The sequence below is a fragment of the Somniosus microcephalus genome, chromosome 8, assembly GCF_052327205.1.
Source record: "Somniosus microcephalus isolate GS21.2 chromosome 8, FLI_Smic_1.0, whole genome shotgun sequence".
Taxonomy (NCBI): domain Eukaryota; kingdom Metazoa; phylum Chordata; class Chondrichthyes; order Squaliformes; family Somniosidae; genus Somniosus; species Somniosus microcephalus.
Window position 1 is genome coordinate 143,671,084 of NC_140994.1, and position 26,615 is coordinate 143,697,698.

Consider the following 26,615-nt stretch of genomic DNA (forward strand, 5'->3'; position numbering starts at 1 on the left):
ACTCCCTCTCTGTCCTACCAACGCGCAGCCGAATCTCGATGGCATCGAGGTCCCACGCCACGGACATCAGCGGCTACTGTGTCGTGACCCTGTCGGTTAAGGGCACGGAGTATAAAAACTTTAAACTCCTCGTCCTCCCCCATCTCTGCGCTGCCGTCCTACTAGGGCTGGACTTCCAATCCCACCTCCAAAGCGTAACCCTAGCATACGGTGGACCCCTCCCCCCCACTCAGTCAACAACCAGCAAACGTTAAACCGCCCACCGCGTAACACCTGCAGCCTCTCCACCCTCAAGGTCCCGCCACCCTCTCTGTTTGCTAACCTTACCCCTGACTGCAAACCCGTCGCTACCAAGAGCAGGCGGTATAGCGCCGGGGACAGAGCCTTCATTAGCTCTGAGGTGCGGCGCCTCCTGAAAGAGGGCATTATCGAGGGGAGCAGCAGCCCCTGGCGTGCCCAGGTCGTAGTCGTAAAGACCGGCGATAAAAACCGCCTGGTCATCGACTACAGCCAGACCATAAACAGATATACCCAGCTGGACGCATACCCCCTCCCCCGCATATCTGACATGGTCAATCAGATTGCACAGTATAAAGTATTCTCGACCATCGACCTGAAGTCGGCCTACCACCAACTCCCTATCCACCCTGAGGACCGCCAGTATACCGCCTTCGAGGCGAATGGGCGCCTATACCACTTCCTTAGGGTCCCCTTCGGTGTCACTAATGGGGTCTCGGTCTTCCAAAGGGAGATGGACCAGATGGTTGACCAGAACGAACTGCAGGCTACATTCCCCTACCTAGATAACGTCACTATCTGCGGCCGCGACCGGCAGGAACATGACGCGAATCTGGAGAAATTCCTCCGTACGGCCCAACGGCTGAACCTCACCTACAATAAGGAGAAATGCGTGTTTAACACCACGCGCCTTGCCATCCTCGGCTGCGTAGTGGAGAACGGAATCATCGGCCCCGACCCAGAAAGAATGCGCCCCCTCATGGAGCTACCCCTCCCCCACTGCCCTAAAGCACTTAGGAGAACCCTGGGGCTTTTCGCCTACTATGCCCAATGGGTACCCAATTACGCGGACAAAGCCAGACCCCTCCTGAAAGCCACTTCCTTCCCCCTCACGGAGGAGGCGTGCGCGGCCTTCTCCCTCATTAAGGGAGACATAGCCAAGGCCACGATGCACGCAGTGGACGAGTCCATCCCCTTCCAGGTGGAGAGCGACGCATCCGACTTCGCCTTAGCCGCCACCCTAAACCAGGAGGGGAGGCCAGTGGCCTTCTTCTCAAGGACCCTACAGGGCCCCGAGATCCGACATTCGTCGGTCGAGAAAGAGGCCCAGGCGATCGTGGAGGCAGTACGGCGCTGGAGGCACTACCTGGCAGGCAAACGATTTACCCTCCTCACCGACCAGCGTTCGGTGGCTTTCATGTTTAATAACAAGCTGAAGGGCAAAATCAAGAATGACAAGATTTTGAGATGGAGAATCGAGCTCTCCACCTACGATTATGAGATCTTGTACCGGCCAGGCAAGCTGAACGAATCCCCTGATGCCCTTTCACGAATGACATGCGCCAGCGCGCATATCGATAGGCTTCAGACCCTCCACGACCAGCTCTGCCACCCCGGAGTCACCAGACTCTACCATTTCATTAAGGCCCGCAACCTGACCTACTCCATCGAGGAGGTCAGGACCATGACCAGGAACTGCCAGACCTGTGCGGAGTGCAAACCGCACTTCTATAGGCCGGACCGAGCAAGCCTGATCAAGGCCACCCGCCCCTTCGAGCGCCTGAGCATCGACTTTAAGGGGCCCCTCCCGTCCTCTGACCGTAATGTGTACTTCCTCAACATCGTTGATGAGTACTCCCGTTTCCCCTTTGCCTTCCCCTGCCCCGACATGACCAGTAGCACGGTCATTAAGTGCCTGAATGCCCTCTTCGCCTTGTTCGGGTTCCCGAACTATATACACAGCGACCGGGGCTCCTCCTTCATGAGCGAGGAACTCCGGCAATTCCTCCTAGAGAGAGGTATTGCAGCAAGCAGGACCACCAGCTACAACCCCAGAGGTAACGGTCAGGTGGAAAGAGAGAACGCGACGGTATGGAAGGCCGTCCTCTTAGCCTTAAAGTCTAAGGGCCTCCCAACCTCCCGCTGGCAAGAAGTCCTCCCGACAGCGCTGCACTCCATCCGGTCATTACTTTGCACGGCCACTAACACCACCCCCCATGAACGAATGTTCGTTTTCCCCAGGAAGTCGACTACGGGAACCACTCTACCAACCTGGCTGACCGCCCCGGGGCCGGTCTGGCTGCGGAAACACGTGAGGGCCCATAAAACGGACCCCCTGGTCGAGAGGGTGAACCTCCTGCACGCCAACCCCCAGTACGCCTACGTGGCGTACCCAGACGGGCGGGAGGACACTGTCTCCCTACGAGACCTTGCACCCTCAGCCGATCCGGAAACACCGCCACCACCCCCCCCAACCTCCCAGGTAGACGGCATGCCGGAACCCCACGAGCCCTCGCCGACCACGCAAACACCAGCATCAACACCGGATAAGGCACCAGCACCGGATAAGGCAACACCACCGCTGCGGCGATCGGAGAGGCTTACGAAGCCTCCGGACAGACTGACCTACCAGAATTGGTAGTACACTTCACCCCGCCGGACTTAATTCTAAACAAGGGGTGAATGTGGTAAACCACGTTCACTATCGTATCACTGTTAGTAGTTAGCACTGTTCACCACTGTTCGTTATAACTGTATCACTGACCACTATTGTATCACGGTACGAGGTCGCCTCTTGCCACACTGCTATACCTGGGATGACCACTGCCGACTCCGCCTTGGCTCCACCCACCAGGCCAGGTATAAAGGTGAGCGACTGGCTGGTATTCCTCCTGCTTGGATCGGATCACCCACGAGAGTGGGCTCTGTTATTTAGTCAATAAAAACCTTTAGTCACCTTCGTAACTCTTCGCCTTTTATTGGAGGAATTGATAGGTATATCAACGAGGACCGCGATGATCAATATTATTATGAAAGCCCCCCAGATTGTTATTATATATTCAGCTCATATTGTATTTATGTTAATTGCCCAGCTGAAATTGTCTGATTTTAAAGAGGGTTTTGAAGACAGGGAGAGAGTTAGGAAAGTGATGCAGGTTTGGAAAATAATTCCAGAGACAGGTCATAGGATGTAAGTGTTTGAAATAGCTTCCTTGGATCCCAGAGGTCTGCAGAGTTGTTTGATTGCTGACCACTTCATCAGATTTCTATATTGTCAGTTTTTGCAATGTTGTACTCCTAGCAATATTAAAATGTCTAATGCCAAACTCATTTGGCAGCTGTATCAAACTATGATGTTTTGTGTTGATTAAGGAGCTGGTTAAAAGCAGGTTGAATCAGCAATAAAGTGGGTGGTTCAAGTGGGTGAGGTAGAACATTCCGGTGGAACAACTTTATAATTGTGGAGGATGTAACAGTCTGATCTTAGTCTGACCTTCGTTTCACTTCTTCCTGAGGCTAGACAGTGTGTCAGTAACCACAGGTCAGTGCTAAAGGAGTGTAGATGTAGCGGAATTCTTTCAGATTTTTTTTCAAACTGCAAATCATATGCCAGTTTTTAGGATAGTTTTTGTCATGTTTTCTCCATTGGAATATGATTCAACCAGTGTAGCCTAATTGACTACACCTTTTACTGAAATTTGGGCCTCAAACCTCAGCATCCTCACAGGCATTTCTCAGAGATGACAAATGTTCACCAACTCACCGAATTCAGCCGTTCCCACTCGTAGCTAGCCTAGAGTTCTAATGAAGAAATGGCTTGTTAGTTGTCTTAGTATGACTAAGGGTACTGGAACCACAGGAAGTCTTTGCTGTATGATGGAACTTGCAGAAAACTCTTGATTTAATGCAGGGCTTTTCCTACTTTAGTATTCTGCATCTTGGAAATGGTGGGATGTTTGATAAAATGCAAGCTGGGGGGTGGGTGGGGAGTGAGTGGAAAAAGAAACATAAAAAGCTGCGAATCAAATGAAGTAATGGAGGCTTAGATGTTAAACATTCATTTTATGATTATCAGGATTGGGGTTGTTAATGCTGGCAATGGAATGCTGTTAATTTTAGTGTTGGCATCAGGCATTCCCAGAAAGGTGTGGTATAATTAGATGCAGAGTAAAAAGCTATCTCTACTCTGCCCCAACAATGTGCCTCAGCCCAGTTTCAGAAAGGCGACCTTTATTGCAGCAGTGTGATATTTTCTCATTTCCCACATCAGCCATCCTGTGGCCTTTAGGAGTGAGATTGCTAATTTTGTGCCCGTTGGAGATAGTTTAGTGCTGTGAACCCATGCCCACAGATTGAGATTACTTAAACTCATTTCATGTAGGATTCTTACTGCCAGTAGAGGAGATTTTGGTCTGGGCTGGGGTGGAATCCAATGTGTATTAAATCAGTTTGTTAATATATTGATCAGAAGCAAAGGGACCTCTTAACAACTGTGCTTACTGGGATAGTTTAGATTTTGTTTTTCAGTGATCCCTATTTTCCATTTGTGTTAGAAATTCTAGAAAGAAACCTGCAGTGGTTGTGGACTTGACATTATCCACAAGTTGTTGAAATGTTCCTCCTTTTTCTTGACAATACCTGCTTCCCAAAAGTGAATTAAAAATGTTACCATCATTGAAAACAATGGGTAGCTTCATAGCTATAGTGGTAATGTGTATTTCATACTCTACTGTTGCTCAGGCTTGCTTGTCTTTTTAGAAGAGTCTTTCCAATTCATGGCATTACTGCTAGATTGAATAAATAATATGTGGTTGTAGAGTACTCTAATGAAAAAAATGTAATTATGTTTTTTGATCCCGATAAAACTTAAAGGAATTCTTAAAAGCAAAGTCCACCTTGTTACTTTTTACAGCCCGATTTTACCTCATGACTAAGACGATAAAATATTTTTGTGATGATCAGTGGTTTCATATAGATAATAAAAACTTATGTGAACTCATAGTCAGTAGAATAGTATGAGTAGATTTGCCTTTTCTGCTACTCATTTGCAAGGGTTGTCGCAAAAATATGATGATGTAGGAAGTCTGTGGTCATTATCTTCACTGAATTTTATGTATCAGTCAGGACTGCCATGCTATTGTGCCATCTATGGGGATATTGGAAAAGCTTTAAAAGCTGAGTATTGAAGATAAAGAGACGCCTCTAGGATTGAGAAGAAAACATTTTGTAATTCTCTTTTTCATCATTCAGAATTAGCTGCTGTTTTTTTTCTTTATCTGCCAGTTTTTTCCCTTTCCTCCCTCCTCTCCATGACTGCTTGCTGGGATATGGTTCCCACAGATGCTACTCATGCTTCATGCCGTGCTTTGTCGCTCAAGTATGAGCCTTCACACTGTATGGCAGCTGGCTATTTTATCATGGGCAGCATCTCAATTGAGGCTGATCAAATCCATCTGGACAGTGATCAGGAACAGAAACCCTGACCGATTTCCCACTTTCTAGCCCAGTGGAGCAGAGGCCATCTACAACACTACAGTTCCCACTCTTGATCATACACTAAAGTGCTGACGAAGTCCAACACCGCCTTCAGTGTGCCAGTGCAGCCTTCGGTCGTCTGAGGAAGAGAGTGTTTGAAGACCAGGACCTCAAATCCGGCATTAAGCTCATGGTCTACAGGGCAGCAGTGATACCTGCCCTGCTGTATGCCTCAGAGACATGGACCATGTACAGCAGGCACCTCAAAGCACTGGAGAGGTACCACCAACGCTGCCTCCGCAAGATCCTGCAAATCCATTGGCAGGATAGGCGCACCAACGTCAGTGTTCTTGCTCAGGCCAACATCCCCAGCATCGAAGCTCTGACCACGCTCAATCAGCTCCGATGGACGGGTCACATTGTCCGCATGCCCGATACGAGACTCCCAAAACAAGCGCTCTACTCGAAGCTCCGGCATCGCAAGAGAGCCCCAGGTGGGCAGAGGAAACGCTTCAAGGACACCCTCAAAGCCTCCTTGAAAAAGTGTAACATCCCCACCGACACCTGGGAATCCCTGGCCCAAGACCGCACAAAGTGGAGGAGAAGCATCCGGGAAGGCGCCGAACACCTCGAGTCTCTTCGCCGGGAGCAAGCGGAAGCCAAGCACAGGCAGCGCAAGGAGCGCACGTCAACCCAAGCACCCCGCCCCTGCAACCACCGTCTGCCCCACCTGTGACAGAGACTGTAGGTCCCGCATTGGACTAATCAGTCACCTGCGAGCTCATTTTTAATGTGGAAGCAAGTCATCCTCGGTTCCGAGGGACTGCCTAAGAAGAAGAAAGTGCTGAAAAATGTGTATGTGGACATTGGATGAGCTCAGAATTGATCCAGGTACTCTGAGCTCAACTCTAATGAATTGTTGGCCCATACTGACTGCTGAGGCTCGTGTGAAAAATGGTCATTTGTGTGAGGTACTGGCGGGCACTCTCAGCCTATGGAAGCATTTATATCCTAACAGGAATCACTGCATTCAGGAGAGGCTGGGAGAAATTTGGGATGGAAAAAGGAAATGCACACAAACAGAAAATACGCTGGGACCTTTTGGATATAATGTTTACTGACTAAGTTTAAAAGCCTTGCTATGTCTTAAAATGTTTGTTGAACAGGCAGACTTGACCATATAATGCACAGGGACAATCTTAGATGATGACAAGCCTAATAGTAGAATTCACAATATTTGCTGTCAATAATTTATTGATGGATTATACTGTAAACTTTTGTCACTTTTATTCACATACACAAGACTCTTGACTGATAAATCATTTCCTGTTAATTGTAACTACCTCCTAGATTTGAAGGCTTTAATCATGTCCTGACTAAGTTATTACTCAACCTGTTCCTACTTCCTCCACATAAGCCACGTAAGGAACAAAATATTTCTCTGAATGATTGAAATCGATTACACATTTTGCTAAGAGAAATGCTGTCGAAGCACCAGTATCAATACTAAATCAAAATATCGGAGAACACTGTTAAACTTATTGGGTGTTGGGGTAATTGCAGAACAGAATCACTACAACTGATACAAAGCAGAGGCAAGGCTTTTTAACTTAGTCACCATGTTCAAAACTATTCCTCTGCTGTTTTGTTGGCAATGTAATCAACTTAACTTTATTCTGCAAAGCTGCAGCTATAAACCTAACTTCATGTGCTGAGTTTGCTATTGGACTCTGGAATTCACTTGAATCCAGCATCCTTGTTGACCTCCCTCCATAAACTGCCCTTTTAGGAGGTGAAAATATGGCTGCTGCCCCTCTCTCACCCTGCCCCAACATGACTGCTCTAGCCATCCCAGTTCCCTCAGGTTACCTTGGCTGCAGGATCGTGTTGAAGAGTTGTGAATTTTACTTTTTAACACTTTTTAAGTCATTCAGCATGCGTAAGCATTCAGGGGTATTTAACATTTCGGAAGGATAGGCAGAAAGGAAAAGGAGGTGGGGTAGCTCTGTTAATAAAGGATGAGATCAGTACAGTAGTGACAAATGATACTGGCTCAGAAGATCAAGATGTGGAATCAGTTTGGGTGGAGAAAAGAAATAGTAAGTGAAAAAAGTCACTGGTGGGAGTACTCCTATAGGCCCCCTAACCATAGCTACACAGTAGGACAGAGTATAAATCAAGAAATAATGGGGGCTTGTCAGAAAGGTACTGCAATAATCATGGGCGATTTTAATCTTCATATAGATTGGACAAATCAAATTGGCAAAGGTAGCTTCATAGTGTATTCGGGATTATTTTTTAGAACAATATGTTGTGGAACCAACCAGGGAGCAAGCTATTTTAGATCTGGTAATGTGTAATGAGGCAGGATTAATTAATGATCTCATAGTAAAGGATCCTCTAGGGAAGAGTGATCATAACATGATAGAATTCCACATTCAGTTTGAGGGTGAGAAACTTGGGTCTGAAACTAGTGTCTTAAACTTAGATAAAGGCAATTACACAGGTATGAAGATAGAGTTGGCTAAAGTGGAGTGGGAAAACAGGTTAAAGGGTAAGACGGTAGATGAGCAGTGGCAGACATTTAAGGAGATATTTCATAACTCTCAGCAAAGGTATATTCCAGTGAGAAGGAAAGACTCTACGAGAAGGATGAACCAACTGTGGCTAACTAAGGAAGTTAAGGATGGTATTAAATTGAAAGAAAGGGCATACAATGTTGCAAAGATTAGTTGTAGACCAGATAATTGGGAAATTTTTAGAAACCAGCAAAGGATGACTAAAAAATAAAGAGGGAGAAGATAAATTGAGAGTAAACTAGCAAGAAATATTAAAGACAGTAAGAGCTTCTACAGATATATAAAAAGGAAGAGAGTAGCTAAAGTAAAAGTTGGTCCCTTAGAGGATGAGACTGGGGAATTAATAATGCGAAACAGGGAAATGGCAGAGACTTTGAACAAATATTTTTTATCAATCTTCATGGTAGAAGACACTAAAGGCATCCCAATAATAGTAGCTAATCAAGGGGCAAAAAGGAGGGTGCCACAGGGATCAGTGCTGGGGCCTCAACTATTTACAATCTATATTAATGACTTGGATGAAGGGACCGAGTGTATTGTTGCCAAATTTTCTGATGATACAAAGATAGGTGGGAAAGCAAGTTGTGAGGAGGACACAACAAGTCTGCAAAGAGATATAGATAGGTTAAGTGAGTGGGCAAAAATTTGGCAGATGGAGTATAATGTGGGAAAATGTAATGTTATCCACTTTGGTAGGAAGAATAAAAAAGCAAAATATTATTTAAATGGAGAGAGACTACAGAATGCTGCAGTACAGAGGGATCTAGGTGCCCTTGTACATGAAACAACAAAAAGTTAGCATGCAGGTACAGCAAGTAATTAGGAAGGCAAATGGAATACTGGCCTTTATTGCAAGGGGGATAGAGTATAAAAGTAGGGAAGTCTTGCTACAACTGTACAGGACGTTGGTGAGACCACATCTGGAGTATTGCGTACAGTTTTGGTCGTCTCTTAAGGAAGGATATACTTGCCGTGGCGGCAGTTCAGAGAAGGTTCACGAGGTTGATTCCTGAGTTGAAGGGGTTGTCTTATGAGGAAAGGTTGAGCAGGTTGGGCCTATACTCATTGGGGTTTAGAAGAATGCGAGGTGATCTTATTGAAACATATAAGATTCTGAGGGGACTTGACAGGGTAGAGGCAGAGAGGATGTTTCCCCTCGTGGGGGAATCTAGAACTAGGCATGGTTTCAGAATAAGGGGTCGCCCATTTAAAACGGAGATGAGGAGGAATTTCTTCTCTGAGGGTCGTGAATCTTTGGATTTCTCTACCCCAGAGAGCTGTGGAGGCTGAGTCATTGAATATATTCAAGGTGGAGATAGACAGTTTTTTGAAAAACAGGAGTCAAGAGTTATGGGGAGCGGGCAGGAAAGGAGTTGAGGCCAAAATCAGATGATATTGAATGGCGGAGCAGGCTCAAGGGGCCGAATGGCCTACTCCTCCTATTTCGTATGTTCTTATGCATGGCAGCCAGGGTATGTAAATGGAAATCCCTCTGTGAGCTGGCTATGAATAGGAGAAAATCAGGCGTGCTAGTTCAAGAGTGATCTGGCTAGAGGGCATTGACCTTCTCTGAGTTGGTTTGTACCTCAGACCTGAAACTGAAGTGGAATTTGGGCTGCTTGGAGTTCTGGGTGCATTTGCTGAAATCAGATTATTTAGTATCCCCAAATATATTGCGTTCAAGTCCAGTATCCTTTTCCAGTATTGGATGCAGAAATGTGAACTTGCTGAAGTCTGACCTTGACTTGTGAGCCATTCATGAAGTACTAACTTGCTGGCGGAATAAAATTTGAGCCACTTTTTTACAATGCAGTTGATATACATGGTGGTAAATCCCTGCTGGGTAGACCGGATGACCGCACGTTTATTTCTGATTGAAGCCACATGAGCACCTAGTTGTAAATTAGAGGTAGTCATCACCACTACAAAGAGATTTTATCAGGTGAGCATAGGTATGTTGTACAGACCTGTCATTAACTTTGACAAATTATTGGGTTGCAAAACTTGAATGCCACAGAATCTTTCTTACCCATATGTGCTGAGTTTTAACTTGTCAATCTGGTGACTTACTATGATGCAGCCGCATCAGAACTGTATGCTCCTACAGGAAATGAACTCCATATATGGTTGTAGGTTGGGCTGACACCTCAGTACCTGACTTTGTCACTAGTCAGTTAAGTTGCATCACTGAAGGATTGGGTGGGAACATTTAATGGGAGTTCGATGTGTGGAAAGAAGCTGAACACACATCATATTGGCAGTGACTGGATTGGCTGATTGCCAGTAGACTGCAGCTGTTTGTCCTTGGACAAAGGTCAGCTGCATTGTTCTTTGATCTTCATTAGAACCAAGAAAAGTGCAGTTGTAGAAATCTCATCTGCCTAATAAGTAGTCTTTATCATTTGAAAATATTAGAAGTCACAAAATTAAACAATTTAAAGAAAAACACAACAGGTTTTTAAATTTGAAATGGTAGTTTTTTCTTTTTTCACTGACTTTTTAATATCATTTGGAACAAAATATAATTTGTTTCACTTAAACCAAGTGCAATTCTAACTTGATATGATAGAAAAATACTGCAGATGCTGGAAATCCGAAATAACAACAGAAAATGCTGGAAAAACTCAGCAGGCCAGGCAATATCCGTGGAGAGAAAATAGAGTCAACGTTTTGGGTCAAAACCCCTTGACAAAGGGTTCTGACCTGAAACGTTGACTCTATTTTCTCTCCACAGATGTTGCCTGGCCTGCTGAGTTTTTCCAGCATTTTCTGTTGTTATTTTGCAATTCTAACTTGGTGCTTCTGCTTGAGAAGCAGAGATATCAAGTTTTACTATTTTTGGGCAGTTCTCACAATTTCACTAATAGATGTCTGAGATATATCTGTGAATATATATTGTAAATAATGTATTTTTTTGCATATCCAGCTTTGTGTTTTATACAGTAATTTACACAGTAAACAAAAACAATTGTGCTAAAATCTGATACAAAACATGTATGCAGTGATTTTACAAAATTTTAATTTGTACAGTAAGGATGAGTTTTGGGTTAATTTCCCAATCTAATTGAAATCAGTTATGTTTAGTCTGCAAAGTGCTCGTGTAGGTATGTACGTGAACTTGAAAAAGAGAAGATTATCAATTATGAGCAATTTGCATCCACTTTATTTTCTGTAGATAGATTTTGCACATTCCTCATTTATGCTACTTTCATGTTGCAGTAAAGCCAAAATCCTGGCGTTGAGAGCATTTCTTGCAAGTTAGTTGGGATCTCAAATAAAATATTGTCGGTGTGTGATAATGGTATTAGTTGAACCTAAATAAATTGAGCACTGATTGTTGCTACTGATCAGAATAGCTAAAGCTATCTCATTGGATGTACTTCTGAGTATTCAGAAATTTCTCTTTAACAGAACATTATGAATACTCCATTGATAGGAAACACAAATGGAAAATGAATGATGGAAGATACCTGTAGTAATAAAAGTAATGTTAGGGAAACCAGGAACAAAGAAAAGGAGCTGATTTAGTGAATAATGTGAGTTTATCCTCTCCTCGCTACAAAATTACAGCCCCTTTAATGCACTTCATCTGTAATGTTATTTCACAGGTTCTGCTGTGCAGGCTCTGGCTGTACATAAATATTTCTTGGTAAGATTGATGGGCACATATTTTTGTAAGAAATTGCTGGTCATGCTGTTTCTTTTAGCATTGAAGTTCTATATAGTTCTGTGTGCTGGCAGACAGCAGAACACTCCCAGGTACATTTGCACCCATTTTATTTCGAACATTTTTTCTGAAACTGAAGCAGTAATGTATTTCCTGTAATATATTTCCTGAAATAAGTCTGCCCCCTACTGACAGACATGAGACGGGCATGTACATCAGCTGATCTGGATCATTGTTAAAACTCTTTAAAATAATGAAAGGCTTACAATAATGAAAGGCTTACAGAACTAAACTTTCTTTGATAAGAAAAAAGAAAATTGAGCAGGAACATGATCAGGGTTTTTTGTAAATGCTGAAAGGATGGGTAATGTAGAAAAAAAGCAGGTTTAAATGGATTAAATTGATTTAAATTGTGAGTGCATAACTATGTACTGTAGTATAAAATTAACATGCAACAACTATTATTCAAAATCAGAAGAATAATTTTTCCAGTTGTACACCTGTAGAATAGATTGATTCATAAGTAGTTAATGGTGCATTGTTAAATATCTTTTTATTTAAAAAAGAAGTTGCATGAATGTCTAGTTAAGAACAGGATTGAAGTCTGTAAGTATACATGTAGATAAAGATCAAATACTCTGGTTAGCACAGTGGTTCCAGTCCTGTTGGGATGATATCATCTATGGAGTGCAACTGGTCAGGGTTAAATAATGTAGATTGCAATGCCATATTGATGTCCTGCAGTTTTTGCTTGCATATCTTCAGCAGTTAGGGAGGAATTTTCAAATTTGGAAATTTTATCTGTGGTTATATTTTCTTGAGGTTAAATACGTTGGGTAGATCCCATGATAGCACAAGCTATACTTAGGCTATTAGAAGGAGCAACACCAAGAATGGCCTTTTGTCATGCCCCACTTCATGTGCTTATGTGATAACTCTTGGATCTCCCATGGCAAGTCAGATGATGCTGTAAAAGAAAAAAGACTTGCATTTATATAGCACCTTTCACAACCACCGGACGTCCCAAAGTGCTTTACAGTCAATTAAGTACTTTTTGAAGTGTAGCCACTGTTGTAATGTAGGAAACACGGCAGCTAATTTGCGCACAGCAAGCTCCCACAAACAGCAAAACATAACAAGCTCTGATTTATAATAACAGGAATGTTACAGCATGTAAGAAAATAATGTATTATATGTAAGGTAATTGGGGAAAAAAAGCCAGGGGCAGTTAAGAATTTTTACTCGCTGAGTTATTATGATCTGGAATGCATTGCCTGAAAAGTAGTTGAAGCAGGTTCAGTAGTAACTTTCAAAAGGGAATTGGATATATACTTGAAAAGGAAAGATTTGCAGGGAGATGTGGAAAGAGCAGGGGAGTGGGACTAATTGGACAGCTCTTTCAAAGAGCCAACACAGACACGATGGGCCGAATGGCCTCCTACTGCGCTGTATGATTCTATGATGTTGTTGAATTCCTGTTATACTGGTCATGGAGAAACATTGGACAAATTTATAATGCAGGAGAGTGATGTTTATTGAAATCTTTGAATATTATTTTGCATCATTCATATTTTGGAATTATATTTTAAAATTTGCACTGGTCAGATTATTTCAATATTCATGTTGATCTTTTATTTTGCATTGAAATCCTCTTTTCCTAATCTCCGTGTGTGTCACAGTCTTTCCTCATTACTTTTCTGAAATCTGTCCATTGTGTATCTCACCAGTCTCTCTCTGCTGAATGTCTTTCTGATGAGTTAATGGAGCTGCAGAACCCTGACAGTGCTGTAATGAGAAAGAGCACATCAGCCTCCGTGGCAGAAAGCTGAATTAAATAGCTGAGTAGGACCACGTCAGAGACAGCTTTGTGTATGCATGGGCACAGCAAGAGATATCATGATGCAGTGAGGTTATTCTACATGGAAAGCTGAAAAATACAGGAAAAATAGATGCGCACAATGCATTTATTGATATTAAGCTTTAAAATAAGTAGTGAATTACAAACATAAGAAAAATGATGGACAGGAAAAGATTGGCTGGTGCACTGAGAATGTCTTGTCTACACACCATCACCCTCATCTGCTCTCCCCTCTGCCCACCGGCCACGCAATCTCCTTGGACAGGCAAAAAAACCCAGGGGAATAAAAACCTACGGCCAATTTGGAAAAATCTCTGGGAAGTTCCTATCCGACCCCTGAAGGCGATCAAAAAAGTTCCAGGAGATTACAGTGACTGGGGGACACATTCCTCTACCCAACTACTACTGTATGCAAAGTGGCCCCGTCTCCAGAATGAAGCTGCTATTTAAGATGTAAAATTCTAATCCATTTGGTTTCTGCCCATTAAACCCTAATCTCCCTCACACGCATGCTGACAGATAGAAGTATAGAAATGTACAATAGAGCAGCAGTGTTGACTTACAATAATTATAGAATCCTATTGTAAATTGGTGTAGCTGCAAATATTAATGTAGTTCCATGTGGGATTGAATTATGAAGAGTTTTTGAATAGCTGACTAACATTCAACTGACACCACTGGAAAAAAAAACCTGATCATTCATGCTGTTCAATGTGGACCTTGCTGTGTGTAGTCTACAGAATAGTGATTGAGCTGAAATGCAACTTCCTTCTCTCTCTCAATCAAATTTGATCTTGGTACCTTAGGTCTTTCCTGTAAGTAATTGTTTACAAAGAGTAAGCAATTTAAACGTCAATCAATTTAGTCACTCATATTTCAGTTGAATGCATATGAAAATCTTTAATTATCCATATATATAAAAGAGCTTGTCTGTCTGTCTATACAATCAAAAGTTATAGAGCGTACCTACACACATGTTATATCAAAAGAAAGCTTATCATTAGGGGAGTCTAATAGGCGTATTTACTTTTTGGTCAGACAAAAATTGTTCGGACAGTATACAAAAAAGGTTCAAAAAACGGCAAAATTCCGCTCATTAGCGTTGAGTGACATGATGGTTGACCAATCGTACAGGGGATTAACCTGATGGTTGACCAATCGATGCGTCACGGGGGGGCGTTTCATTGCATGTGCGGGCGGGCCTAATCCTTCTGAGCTGAGGTGAGTGGCCGCCATCTTGATTCCTAACTATTGATTTATTTTTCCCACTTTGTGTGTTTATTTTGAAATATAGATTTCCAGCAAAAAAAAAAGTTGGCTTTAAAAGAAAAAAAAATCCTTTTGCAAAGGGGACTCGGGCTTTCCCCCCCTCGGCGGTGGATGAGCTGCCTGCAGGCCTCAGGCCTCGAAGCCTCGGCCTCTCCTCGCCAGCCACGCCCAAGCTAGGTACCGCCCGTCCCGCTGGGCCCGATTCCAAACCAGCGGCCCACGGTTGCTGCCATCTTGGTAAAGGCTGGCCCGACGGGACTGAGCCGAGCGTAGCCATCACCGCCATCTTGGTAAAGGCTGGCGGGGCAGGAGACAGCGAGCACGTGAACGTCGGCGGTGGCCCGGAGCGGTACCTGAGAGTCGGGCCGGGCCTCACGCGCTCGGCCGCACACGGGGGCTTCGGCTCACCGCATCCGGGCTCGGAGGAAAGGGAGAGAGCGAGAGGGAGGGAGAGGGAGGAAATCAGGGAGGGGGAGGGAGAGGAGAGGGGGAGGGAGAGCAGGGAGGGAGAGGGGGCGGGGGGGAGAAGGGGAGGGAGGGTGAGGAGAAGGGGAGGGAGGGTGAGGAGAAGGGGAGGGAGGGTGAGGAGAAGGGGAGGGAGGGTGAGGAGAAGGGGAGGGAGGGAGAGAGAGTAAAGCAGGGAGAGACGGGGAGGGAGAGAGAGAGAGTGAGGGGGTGGGAGAGGGAGGGAGAGCTCGCCTTCATCCTTCCTTCCTTCGCAGGGGTCCATCGGGCCAGACCTGAGGCGCTCCTTCCCCCCCCTCTCTCTCCAGGCTAATCCCGAACTAAATCCAGCAGTCTCTCTCTCTCTCGTCCCCCCCATCTCTCTCTTTCCCCCCCCAGTCTCTCTCTCTCCCTCCCCCTCTCTCTTTCCCTCTCTCTCTCTCTCTCTCTCCCCCCCCCAGTCTCTCTCTCTCCCCCCCAGTCTGTCTCTCTCTCTCAAATCAAATTCAAATTCAAATTCAAATGCTTTATTGGCATGAAAGTTTACAGAGAACCATATTGCCAAAGCTTACATAGCAAAAAGGTACATTTTCAACATTTTGTAGGTGTCAATCGATTTGACATTTGTTGGGTACATACAATATTACTTTTAAACAATATTAATTTTAAACAGTCTTTGTACTTCATTTGGTACATTCAATATTAATTTTAAACAGTCTTAATTTTAAACAGTCCTCAGGTTGTGACATGTTGTTACATATTTGGCCCCAAGGTATGGTCTGTCTCCTTCTCCCAGGACTAATCTCAATTTTGACAGGTCATCCAATTCCTTGAAATCTGGGGTTGTTTGGCTTAGCTTGTTGAATAATATGTTTCTTGATGTGTTGAATTTTTCGCATTTTAGGAGGAAATGCATTTCTGTTTCAACCTCGCCGGCCAGACATTGATCGCATATTCTATTCTCTCTAGGCTGCCAGGATTTCTTGTATCTGCCTTTTTCAATTTCCAGTTGGTGGTCGCTTAGTCTGTACCTGGTGAGGGTCTGTCTCTGTTTTGTGTCTCTGATGGTCGTGAGGTAGTCTGCCAGTTTATATTCTCTTTTTAGGGCCCGGTAACATTCTAATCTGCTTTGGCTTTCGGTTATTTTGTTCCAATGTTCCAGGTAGGTTTCTTTGCATTGTTTAATGATTTGGTTCACTCGGATTGGTGTTTGGACGGCTGTGTTGGTCTGGGGTTGGTCAGGGTCCGGCTGAGTACTTAGTTTCAGTAGCAGCTGACTCAGGGGACTCTTTTCTGGGTTTAGCTTTTGGGTCTGAAATGCTTTGAAATGAAGGGTGTCTGGGGAGCTAGATTTGAGGTGATTTAGGAAGTTTAGTGCTCGTTTTTGGATGTTTATTATCAGTGGGTATCTGCCTAGTTCGGCTCTGCATGCATTTGTTGGCGTTTTTCTTTGGATGCGAAGGATGCTTCGGCAGAATTCTGCATGTAGGGCTTCTATTGTGTGTTTTTCCCATTTGGTGTAGCTTTGGTGATTTAGCGGGCCCCATACTTCACTACCGTACAGTGCAATGGGCAGGATTATGCTGTCAAATATTTTGAGCCAGATTTTGATTGGGATTTGGATGTTGTAGAATTTTCTTTTTATTGCATATAGGGCTCTTCGAGCTTTTTCTTTTAGTGCATTCACTGCTATGTTGAAGCTCCCTGATGCTGTAATAGTTAGACCAAGGTAGGTGTAGCTCATAGTGTGTCCTATAGTGGTATCACTGAGGGTAAACTGGTATTTGTTTTCCTGACATCTGGGCCTTTTTTGAAAAATCATGATGTTTTTTTTTAGATTTACTGTTAGAGCCCAATTTTGGCAGTATTTGTCGAGTAGGTCTAGTTGTTGCTGTAATCCCTGTTCTGTGGGAGACAGCAGGACCAGGTCGTCCGCATAGAACAGGGATTTCACTTCTCCATCCAGGAGACGGAGACCTGGTGACTCGCTTTGCTCCAGCATGTCTGCTAATTCATTTATGTATATGTTGAACAGGGTCGGGCTCAAATTGCAGCCCTGCCGGACGCCTCTTCTCTGGGTGAAGAAATCGGTGCGTTTGTCTCCAATTTTGACCCCGCATTTGTTTTTCAGATACATTGATTTAATAAGGTCATAGACTTTGCCCCCTATTCCACACTGAAGAAGTTTATAATAGAGCCCTTCGTGCCATATAGAGTCAAAGGCTTTCTTGAAGTCGATGAAACAGGCGAATATTTTCCCATTTTTTGTTTGGTGTATATGTTTTTCAATGAGGGTGTGAAGGGTATAGATATGGTCGGCGGTGCGGTGTTTTGGAAGAAAGCCTATTTGGTTTTTTCTGAGGATATTATGTTTGTTAAGAAAATCAAGTAATCTACTATTTAGAATACTGCAGAATAACTTCCCTAGACAACTGTTGACACAGATGCCGCGGTAGTTATTTGGGGTCTGATTTGTTTCCACTTTTATATATGGGGGAGATTAGTCCTTGGCACCAGATATCGGGAAAACAGCCTGAACGTAATATGATGTTGAATAATTTGAGTACCGCACCCTGCATCTCCATATTGCTGAACTTGAGCATTTCATTTTTGATGTTGTCTGGGCCACAGGCTTTCTTTAGGTGGAGAGATTTTGTTTTTGTGGCCAGTTCTTTCCATGTGATTGGGGAGTCTAGAGGGTTTTGGTTGTCTTTAATTGTTGCTTCTAATGTGTGGAGTTTTTCTGTGACCTGATGTTGACTTGGGTTTGTTTCGTTTATTGGGATGTCTTTGTAGAGGTTTTCAAAATGTGTTCTCCAGATGTCGCCATCTTGGATTGGTAATGCTTGCAATTGTGTTGTACTCAGGTTATTCCACATTTCCCAGAATTGTTTTGGATTGATGGAGTTTTCAATTTCTTCGAGTATTTTGTGGGTATAGTTTTGTGTTTTGTTCCTAATGGTGTGTTTATATCTTTTGAGGGTTTCATTGTATCTAGTACGTAGGTCCGGATTGTTTGGATGGCGATGCTTTTGGTTTGATATTTTTCTCAGGTCTTTTCTGGCATTTTTGCATTCGTGGTCAAACCATTTCTTATTTTTATTTTGTCTTTTGTGACGCTTCCTCTTCTGTTTCACAAGGTCGGCTTTTACAGCTGCCTCATGGAAGATCATATTTATATCCTCTATGGCCATGTTTACACCATCTCTGGTGATCTCGTATGGGTTTTCTTTAAATTTTGATATTTTACTTGTGAGATCGGGTGACTTTAGTGCTGTGATGAATTTTTCTCCACTGTCTGGGGCCCATCTGTATGTCTGGTTTATTTTATGGAGCTTACTGGGTTCCTTTTTTGTGTCTGTATTTTGGGCAGATAGTTTAAGGTACATATTTATTTGGTTATGGTCTGAGAGGGGGGATTGCTGCCTGACAGTGAATGAGTTGATATCGCAGGGGTCCAGGTCAGTGATTGTATAGTCCACCACACTAGACCCAAGAGTTGAGTATGTGAGTCTCCCTAGGGAGTCCCCTCTGAACCTACCGTTAACTATGTACAGGCCTAAGGCTCGGCAGAGTTGCACTACCTCTCTACCGCTTTTATTTATTTCACGATCAAGGTTGTTCCGATTTGCGATGGCTGGTGTGACATCTAAAGGGGTCTGGCCAAACACATGGTTGTTTCCCTGTGGGTCTATGAAGTCAGGTTCACAACCGGTCCTTGCATTTAGGTCCCCACATATTATCACCTTTCCTTGGGCCTGGAAATGGCTGATTTCCATGTGGAGAGTATCAAATAACTCCTCTTCGAAATATGGCGATTCTATTGGAGGTATGTAGATCGCACATAAGTAAACATCTTTTTTTGATATTCCTATATTTTTATCTAGTTTTAGCCATACGTGTGATTTTCCCTGTTTTACCGGTGAGATGTGTTTGTCCAGTTCTCCCTTATACCACACCAATATTCCCCCGGAGGTTCTGCCCTTGCGTGTTTTAGTGTTCTTTACTGAGGGCACAATGATTTCATGGTACATTGGGTCGGCACGTCCTTTTGGCACCATGTTTCTGTTAACACAATTATATCAATGTCTTTTATAGCTTTTAGGAATTCAGGGTCTGTACTCTTCATCCCAAAAGTTGAGGAGCGGAGGCCCTGGATATTCCAGCAGCTTATGTGGAAAGAACGCATTTATATAGTTCAAAAAAAACGAAATAAAATGGACCTATTTTGTGGGATGAGTGTGGAAACACTAATTTCTATAATGCTAAATGATGATTTAGTATAAATTTCATGAGGCATGCACATATAGCTATCTAATAATAGTAATAATACTGATAAGATAACAATAATGATAATGATAAATAACAATATTAATATTTTAGTGCATTCCTCTCCGGCTTTCTATCAGGCTGTTCATCATCGTCATGATCTTTCTCAGTTCTTGGTCTATAGTCTGTGGTCTAGAGGGGGGTCTTGGGTCAGGTATAAAAGCACGGTTCTGTTGTTGGTTTTGTATAGGGGGGTGGGGTGCATTGGTGGTCCTGTTTGGGTTAGGGCTCCCAATGGTAGAGGGGGTGGGACGGCTGCGTCTTTTGGCAGTGTTTATGAGGTTTTTTGCGAAGACCCACATCCGCTGTTTGAGTAGATGTATTTCGTCAGAGGTCCCTTGTGTTGATGTTTGGATGATGGGCCAGGTAGACGTTGGGGAGGACAGAACATCTCTTGTCGATTTCCCTGTTGGCGTTGTGGATTATATGGGCTGGGGTGTCCTTTCTGGGCAGTAGTGTGGAGATCACGATCTGTGTCTCGGGGAATTCCCTGCTGGCCTTTTCCGCCATCTTGCTCATTGCCCTAGCAGTGTCTCCCCGTAGTGTGCGTAGGTCGTTCGTGCCTGTGTGGATCACAATCCATTTGGGGCTACCAAGGGATTCTTTGTTCAGGATCTTCATTGCTTGGTCTGTGTTGCTGCACCATTTTTTCAGGACTTGATGGCCTGGGAACAGCCTCTGGGGGTCCAGAAACTTTCCGTTGGAGTCGGTCAGCAGGACTGCCTGAGGGGCTGGTTTTTCAGACTGGGTAACAGTAGTCTTGGCAAGACTCGACTGATGGCTGGTTGTTGGCTGGGTTTCTGGGATATGTTGTGTGGCAGGAGCAGGGTTTGAGGCTTTCGGTGTGTCCTCGTTTGGGGGGGTATCTGATGGTTTTTGTGTTCCTGTGTGTGAGGACTGGGTAGCCGTAGTCTTGGCATGGCTCGACTGAGGGCTGGTTGTTGGCTGGGTTTCTGGGATAGACTGTGTGGCAAGAGCGGGGTTTGGGGCTTTTGATGTGTTCTCGTGTGGGGTTGCATCCGACGGGTTCTGTGTCCTTGTGTGTGTTGTTTTTGTGTCATCAGGTTTTTGGACCTTAGGAGTTTTGTGTTGCCTGCTGAGCCTTTCTACGGCCTCCATAGTTTTGTTTAGCTGAGTATGGAGTTCTTTGATCTCATTTCTTTGTTCCTCTACGGTCTTTCTCAGCTTGTGGATGGTGGACTCGTTTTCCGTTTTCAGCTGTTTGAGTTCCTCCTTCAGATTCTTGGCCTGTGTTTCTCTGTATTCGTTGAAATCGAGTTCTAGTTTGGACATACTCTCCTTCAGCATTGTGTTTGCGTTGAGAGGTGTGGGGGGGGTGGAGATGGGCAGGGAGGTGATTGCCTCTGCTGGTCTCTCTTCTTCCTCCGCTTGGCTCTCCTCATCCTCTGTTTGAATCTCTATTGCCTCCTGTCCTTTGGTCCTCTTTGTGGCTGCATTAGTTTTCAACTGGGGGAAATCTTTTTCGAAGGAGTTCAGATTTTCTGCATTCCCCTGTATCATGATCTTTCCTGTTTTGATGTAGTAGCTTATGGTTAACAGGGGGTCATCTTTATCTAGATTTCCATCTTTACATATTTTCAGTCTGCCTCCACTGCCAATACCTTCACTGAAGACGTATGCGTAGTGTTTTTTTAAAGTCTCCTTCCATGAGGGAGTGGAGTCGGTGTAGAATATGAGGTTGTTCTTCGTCTTAATCCCTGTGTGTGTGGTATAGTCAACGTAGAGGACCTCTGGGTTACTTTTTAGTGTTATGTCCTTGTATTTTTCCTTTGTTTTATTTTTTGTGTAATGCTCAGGATATGTCATTTCCCTGCTCATTGTAGTCGTTTGTTTTTGTCTCAGATATATAACTTTTTTTCTTTTTTTTTTTCCTGTTCCACTTTATCCCACTTTTAGGTCCAAAATTGAAAGTTTTTCAGGGGTTCATCTTTGATATAGTTGCTCTTAAAAGTTTCTCTTTTTCTTTCACAGGCTCTTGGTTCGGGTAGTTTATCTATTCTCTCGGGTTTCTATTCCTTTTTCTCGCGGGTTTGTTGTTCTTTTTTCAGGTTTTTTCTTTTTTTCGAAATAAATTTAGATAAGATTAAACTATTTTTTTTTTTTTTTTTCGAACTAAATTTGAATAATATGAAACTTAGGTAGAATTATGTAAAACTTTTTTCTCCGGTGTTTTCCTCTTCCAACTCTCTCACTCGCTCTCCGGGCCTCGGACTCGCTCTCTCTTTCCTTGTTCCAAAATCGTCCACTCTCCGTTCCTCGGACTCGTTTGCTCTCCGCGCTCCGGGCGGCTCTCCTCGCGTCGTCGTGTCGGTCTCAGGCCCCCGGGTTTTTTGACTCACCAGGCTGTTTTCTGCCCTGGTCTCCCGGTCTCCGATCCCGCTGTCTCTGGGCCTCGTGGTCTCGGGTTCACCCTCCCCAGGCCTCTTATTCACTGTCCTGGTTCGGGCCGCTCCTCCCGTTCTCCGACCTCGCGGTCTCTGGGCCTCGTGTTCACCCTCCCCAGGTCTCTTACTCGCTTTCCCGGTTCGGGCCGCTCCTCCCGGTCTCCGATCCCGCGGTCTCTGGGCCTCGCGTTCGCCCTCCCCAGGCCTCTTACTTGCTGTCCCGGTTCGGGCCGCTCCTCCCGGTCTCCGATCCCGAGGTCTCACGTTCGCCCTCCCCAGGCCTCTTACTTGCTGTCCCGGTTCGGGCCGCTCCTCCCGATCTCCGATCCCGCGGTCTCTGGGCCTCGCGTTCTCGGGTTCGCCCTCCCCAGGCCTCTTACTTGTTGTCCCGGTTCGGGCCGCTCCTCCCGGTCTCCGTTCTCGCGGTTCAGGCTCCGTGCTGCGGCTGCTGCTCGGGCTCTGTTTCGGTGCCTCGCTAATCCGGGTTTATCTCGCTGGCTTTTTCTTTCTCTCTCTCTCTCTCTCTCTCTCTCTCTCTCTCTCTCTCTCTCTCTCTCTCTCCCCCGTCTCTCTTCTCCCCCAGTCTCTCCCTCTCTCCCAACAACAACATGCCTTCAAATAACCCTCTGCACCGCCGGGCACTCCAGCTAGTACACAATATAATATTTGTCAAGATTATATATTTTTTAAAAATACATGTTGGTCTGATGATCTTGTGTACTGTGCAAAAAAAAAACCTGAGTACTTGTGATTATATTTTATAATTGAATCGGGATTATACGTTCAAGTGTTCGACCTGGATTAAATTCTATGGGCGTGAATGGGAAGTTATTTCCTACCTTGAACTTTTGTGCTTGATTTTACTCTGATCCATTATGAATCTATCTGGAGTTAAAAGTCTAAAATCAATTACACCACTCTTTATGAATACTTATTAAAACATTTCAGAATAATGGTAGCTATTTTCTACAGCGCTATTGACACTGTCTTTAATTAAATTTATTATTCAAACAAAGTAAACTTTTGTGGTGCTGGTTATATTGGAGAACCGGGCTACTGTTCCATGGGAATGGTAGCATGTGATTCAATTACTCCTCCACTGAGTTTATGATATCAACTGCCCCATGAAGATGCTAAGCTTAGGAACTCCTAGTTAATGGACATTCTGGTTTAATAATTTACCCGTGGTACGTACCTTCCTAATCATGATTAATTAATATCCAGAACTCTGGGCATCACTGAAAGCCTGGTTGAAGGCCACATCCACTTGGCCTTGGGTTGTGCAAAGCTTCTGGCAATGACGGGAAAATAGAAGGCATTTTATAGCCTTCCAATAAGTGGAAGATGCGAGGTCATGTTTACCAAGTCCAGCTTCTATAGCAACTCTGCTCCTTTTGCAGTGCCAATGAAGATTTTTGGATCTGTGGAGTGTCATGACAGTCCTGAACTGTGTGTGGGTAGTTTCACTGTCTGATTAATAATAAATCTATTTCTGGAATATTGGATTTAGGAACTTTCCAGCAGTGGGAATTAAGTGACCAAAACAGGAATTGGGTGTGCAGCATAACATCACAATTGAGCTGATGGAGATTGATAAAAACAACATAGGTGTTTGGATAGCATGGGGAAAATTACATGAATTAACAAGATAAAACAGTAAGTGTACACTTACATAGAAAAATAAAACGTTACACAAGAGAATATTGATAGTATTGTATATTCTGGCTGTCATTTTTGGAAAATTTAAAGGAAAACTCAAAACATGTTTTGTGCTTTTCTGTTATGGGACTTGTATATTAATCATGATTAGAAAGGTACGTACCACGGGTAAATTATTAAATCAGAATGTCCATTAACTAAACTTCAATTTGTTTGTATGGATAGAATTCTATGCTAACATTTTTAAGAAAAGAAACTAACCTCTTGTGACAAAAGAGTTTGTTCAGTATCCTGTGGTTGCAGACTTGCTAACATTTGAGCTCGCTTTATTTACACTTCAGTCTGAAATACCTGTGTCGTGTGATCTGTCAAATCACTACTGGTTTTGCCCTGTATGCTCAAGAGATTGTTTTCAGTGGTTTAGTTTGTTACTGGTTATCATATATAATTAAAAGGCAGATTTGGCAATTATTGTGGTCTCTTTAAAAACATTAATAGGAAAAATTAAATCAAGATAATTTAAAAACAAACTAACTGTGCACATATTCTTTTTCTTTTGACAGCAACGAAAGTCTTATTTGGAACGCAGTGTGAAAGATGCAGAAGACAACATCAGAGAAATGCTAATGGCCAGAAGAGGACAATAACAGTTTATGCTACTGGGAACTGTTCTTCAAAATTAAACAGAAGCCACTTTTATACTGGTGCTCGTTTAGGTTGGATTCTAGGAGACTGGTGTCTGTGAGCCAGCTCCTGGCATTAACAAGTCTATCACCCTGGTACAGTTGTAGACCCAGTTTTCTTCGTGGGTCTATGATCCTGCTGCCAGATTAAAGGAGTTGGATTTAGTAGTGTAAATGGCAGGAGCTGGCTCATAAACAGCAATCTGCTGGAATCAAACCGAAACAAACGTTAATATAAAAACAGCTGAAATGGTACACCTTACCTGTACAACTGCTCATTTTTCTTACAGGAGCACCTCGTTCCAGTGGTCTGTGTGGTACTGTTACTGCTTTGTATGATCTCCAAATTCAGCTACACTTTTATTACCATATTTCCTTTGTTCAATTGTTCAGTATCTTCATCAAAAAGGCAAAACCTTATTTCTGTTTATGTGGTAAATGTAAGCAGCCCCACTCCATTTTACAGCAGTTACTTTAACACTGAAATTTCGGTAGCCTGTGTTGTTTAGAAAGCAGTCCTGTGTTTTCTGTGTATCTGGTATCCTAAAGTATATACAATAGGTAAACTGATCGTAAGACAGGTTTATAATACACCACCACTACTTCCCTAAATCTGGATCTGTTTTCACATTGGGAATGTAAGATTATATGAATGTGTATTTGTGAATATATGAGATGTCTTGCTTTGAAACAGTCTCATTATTTGTTCTGCATGATGAGAAGAATCTGGTAAGATGAAAATAAAACATCATACTATAAAAAGGTGTTCCATTCGCCAGTGTTATAAAGTCTTGGATTATATACTTTTTATTGTAATTTTAACACTTGCTGTCCTCCAAGTCCCTAAGATAATTTTGGCTAGGTTATTATTGTGGACACTAAAGCCGTCTTATAGCTGCCAACAAGAAGTACGCTTAGCAAAATTTGCCCCAATGTTTCCCAGTCATTTAAAGAGGAGCTTAACCTTTTTTATTTTGGATTTAAATAGTTGGCTCAAGAATAAATCCTCAACCAACTATCCTACCTATGTTGTGGACAAATCCACTGTCTAACAGTGACATCAGGGCTACTAGTAGTGTACATAAGAACATAACATGTATCTTTGTATTTTATTAATTTATGTGGGCGTCGCTGGCAAGGCCGGCATTTATTGCCCACCCCGAGTTGCCCTGAGAAGGTGATAGTGGGCTGCCTTTTGCTTGCTAGGTCACTTCAGGGGTCAGTTAAGAGTCAGCCACAATGCTGAGAGACTGGAGTCACATATAGGCTAGACTGGGTAATAGTGAACCAGTTGGGTTTTTTTCAACAATCCAATAGCTTCATGGTCACTTTTGGCAGCTTTTTATTTCCAGAATTTAAATTCTAAAAATGCCAAGGTTGGATTTGAACTCGTTCTTTGGATTATTAGCCCATTCCTCTGAATTACTAGTCCAGTAACATAATCACGACACTAGCATACACCACAAAATGCCATGTACTGCTAATGCACCTTTGATTGATTGTTTTTCAAGCAAAGCATTTGTTTAAAAAATGCAAAGACCTCGTGAACCTATTCCTACGTCTTGCCAAATATTGTCATCTGCAAGCTCAAGACTAAGATAAATACAAATAAAACTGTAGATGAAACTATATGTGAAAATGGATGCACTGCTCAGAGTGCATCTGCATTTGGGAAGGCATCCAATGAATTGATGGACATCGTGCACTTGTATTAAAAGGTCAGTGCAACACTACATAATAAGGAAAGCCATACTTGAAGGTAGGTTATCTAATATTTGGCAAACTTTACTTGGTTTTTTAAGAAAAAGATATGCATCTTATCATTATGCTTTTTAAAATTAAAATGGATTTTACACTAAAACCATATTCCTCTGTGAGCCCAAACTGTAGGAAGTTTTTAAAAAAAAAAAAAAAACCCTCATGCCAGTGTTGACCATTACCCAAATACTGTATATCTTTGTATTGAAATATTTAAATGAATATTGAGTACTGATGGAGGAGACACAATGACATTGTCCCCAGGTGTGTTTCAGGCTGGACAATATAATCCTTAAGAGCCCTTTGAAAGCAAACAATTTCTTTTCACCGAAGCAAAGTTTCACCACATGTTACACAGTAAAGAATTTTTTAAAAGCTCTGGGTGTAACTGCCACTGTGGGTGCATTTGTACTTTGGAGCATCTCAGAAATATTCAGATGGTAAATGGAAGGTAAGAAATACCTCACTGAG

The 26,615-nt window shown here is 43.3% G+C and overlaps 1 protein-coding gene and 1 long non-coding RNA gene across 6 annotated transcripts in view; one reads left to right on the forward strand and one right to left on the reverse strand.

The window, feature by feature from the left end:
* Positions 1 to 24,489, forward strand: part of pfdn1 (prefoldin subunit 1) — a 105,103-nt gene extending 80,614 nt beyond the window's left edge. For 3 of the 4 annotated variants that reach the window (XM_085995202.1, XM_085995203.1, XM_085995205.1), the window contains exon 5: positions 24,267 to 24,332. In XM_085995202.1, coding sequence (XP_085851328.1) covers positions 24,267 to 24,297 — 31 coding nt within the window. In that variant the 3' untranslated portion in view covers positions 24,298 to 24,332. Of the gene's footprint in view, positions 1 to 24,266 lie in introns of all 4 variants that reach the window. The other variant, XM_085995204.1, reaches the window with a different exon arrangement.
* LOC147113845 (uncharacterized) overlaps positions 12,276 to 26,615 on the reverse strand; it is a 37,684-nt gene continuing 23,344 nt past the window's right edge. For both annotated transcript variants that reach the window (XR_015079289.1, XR_015079290.1), the window contains exon 3: positions 12,276 to 12,706. This is a non-coding gene — a long non-coding RNA (uncharacterized LOC147113845). The remainder of the gene's footprint in view (positions 12,707 to 26,615) is intronic.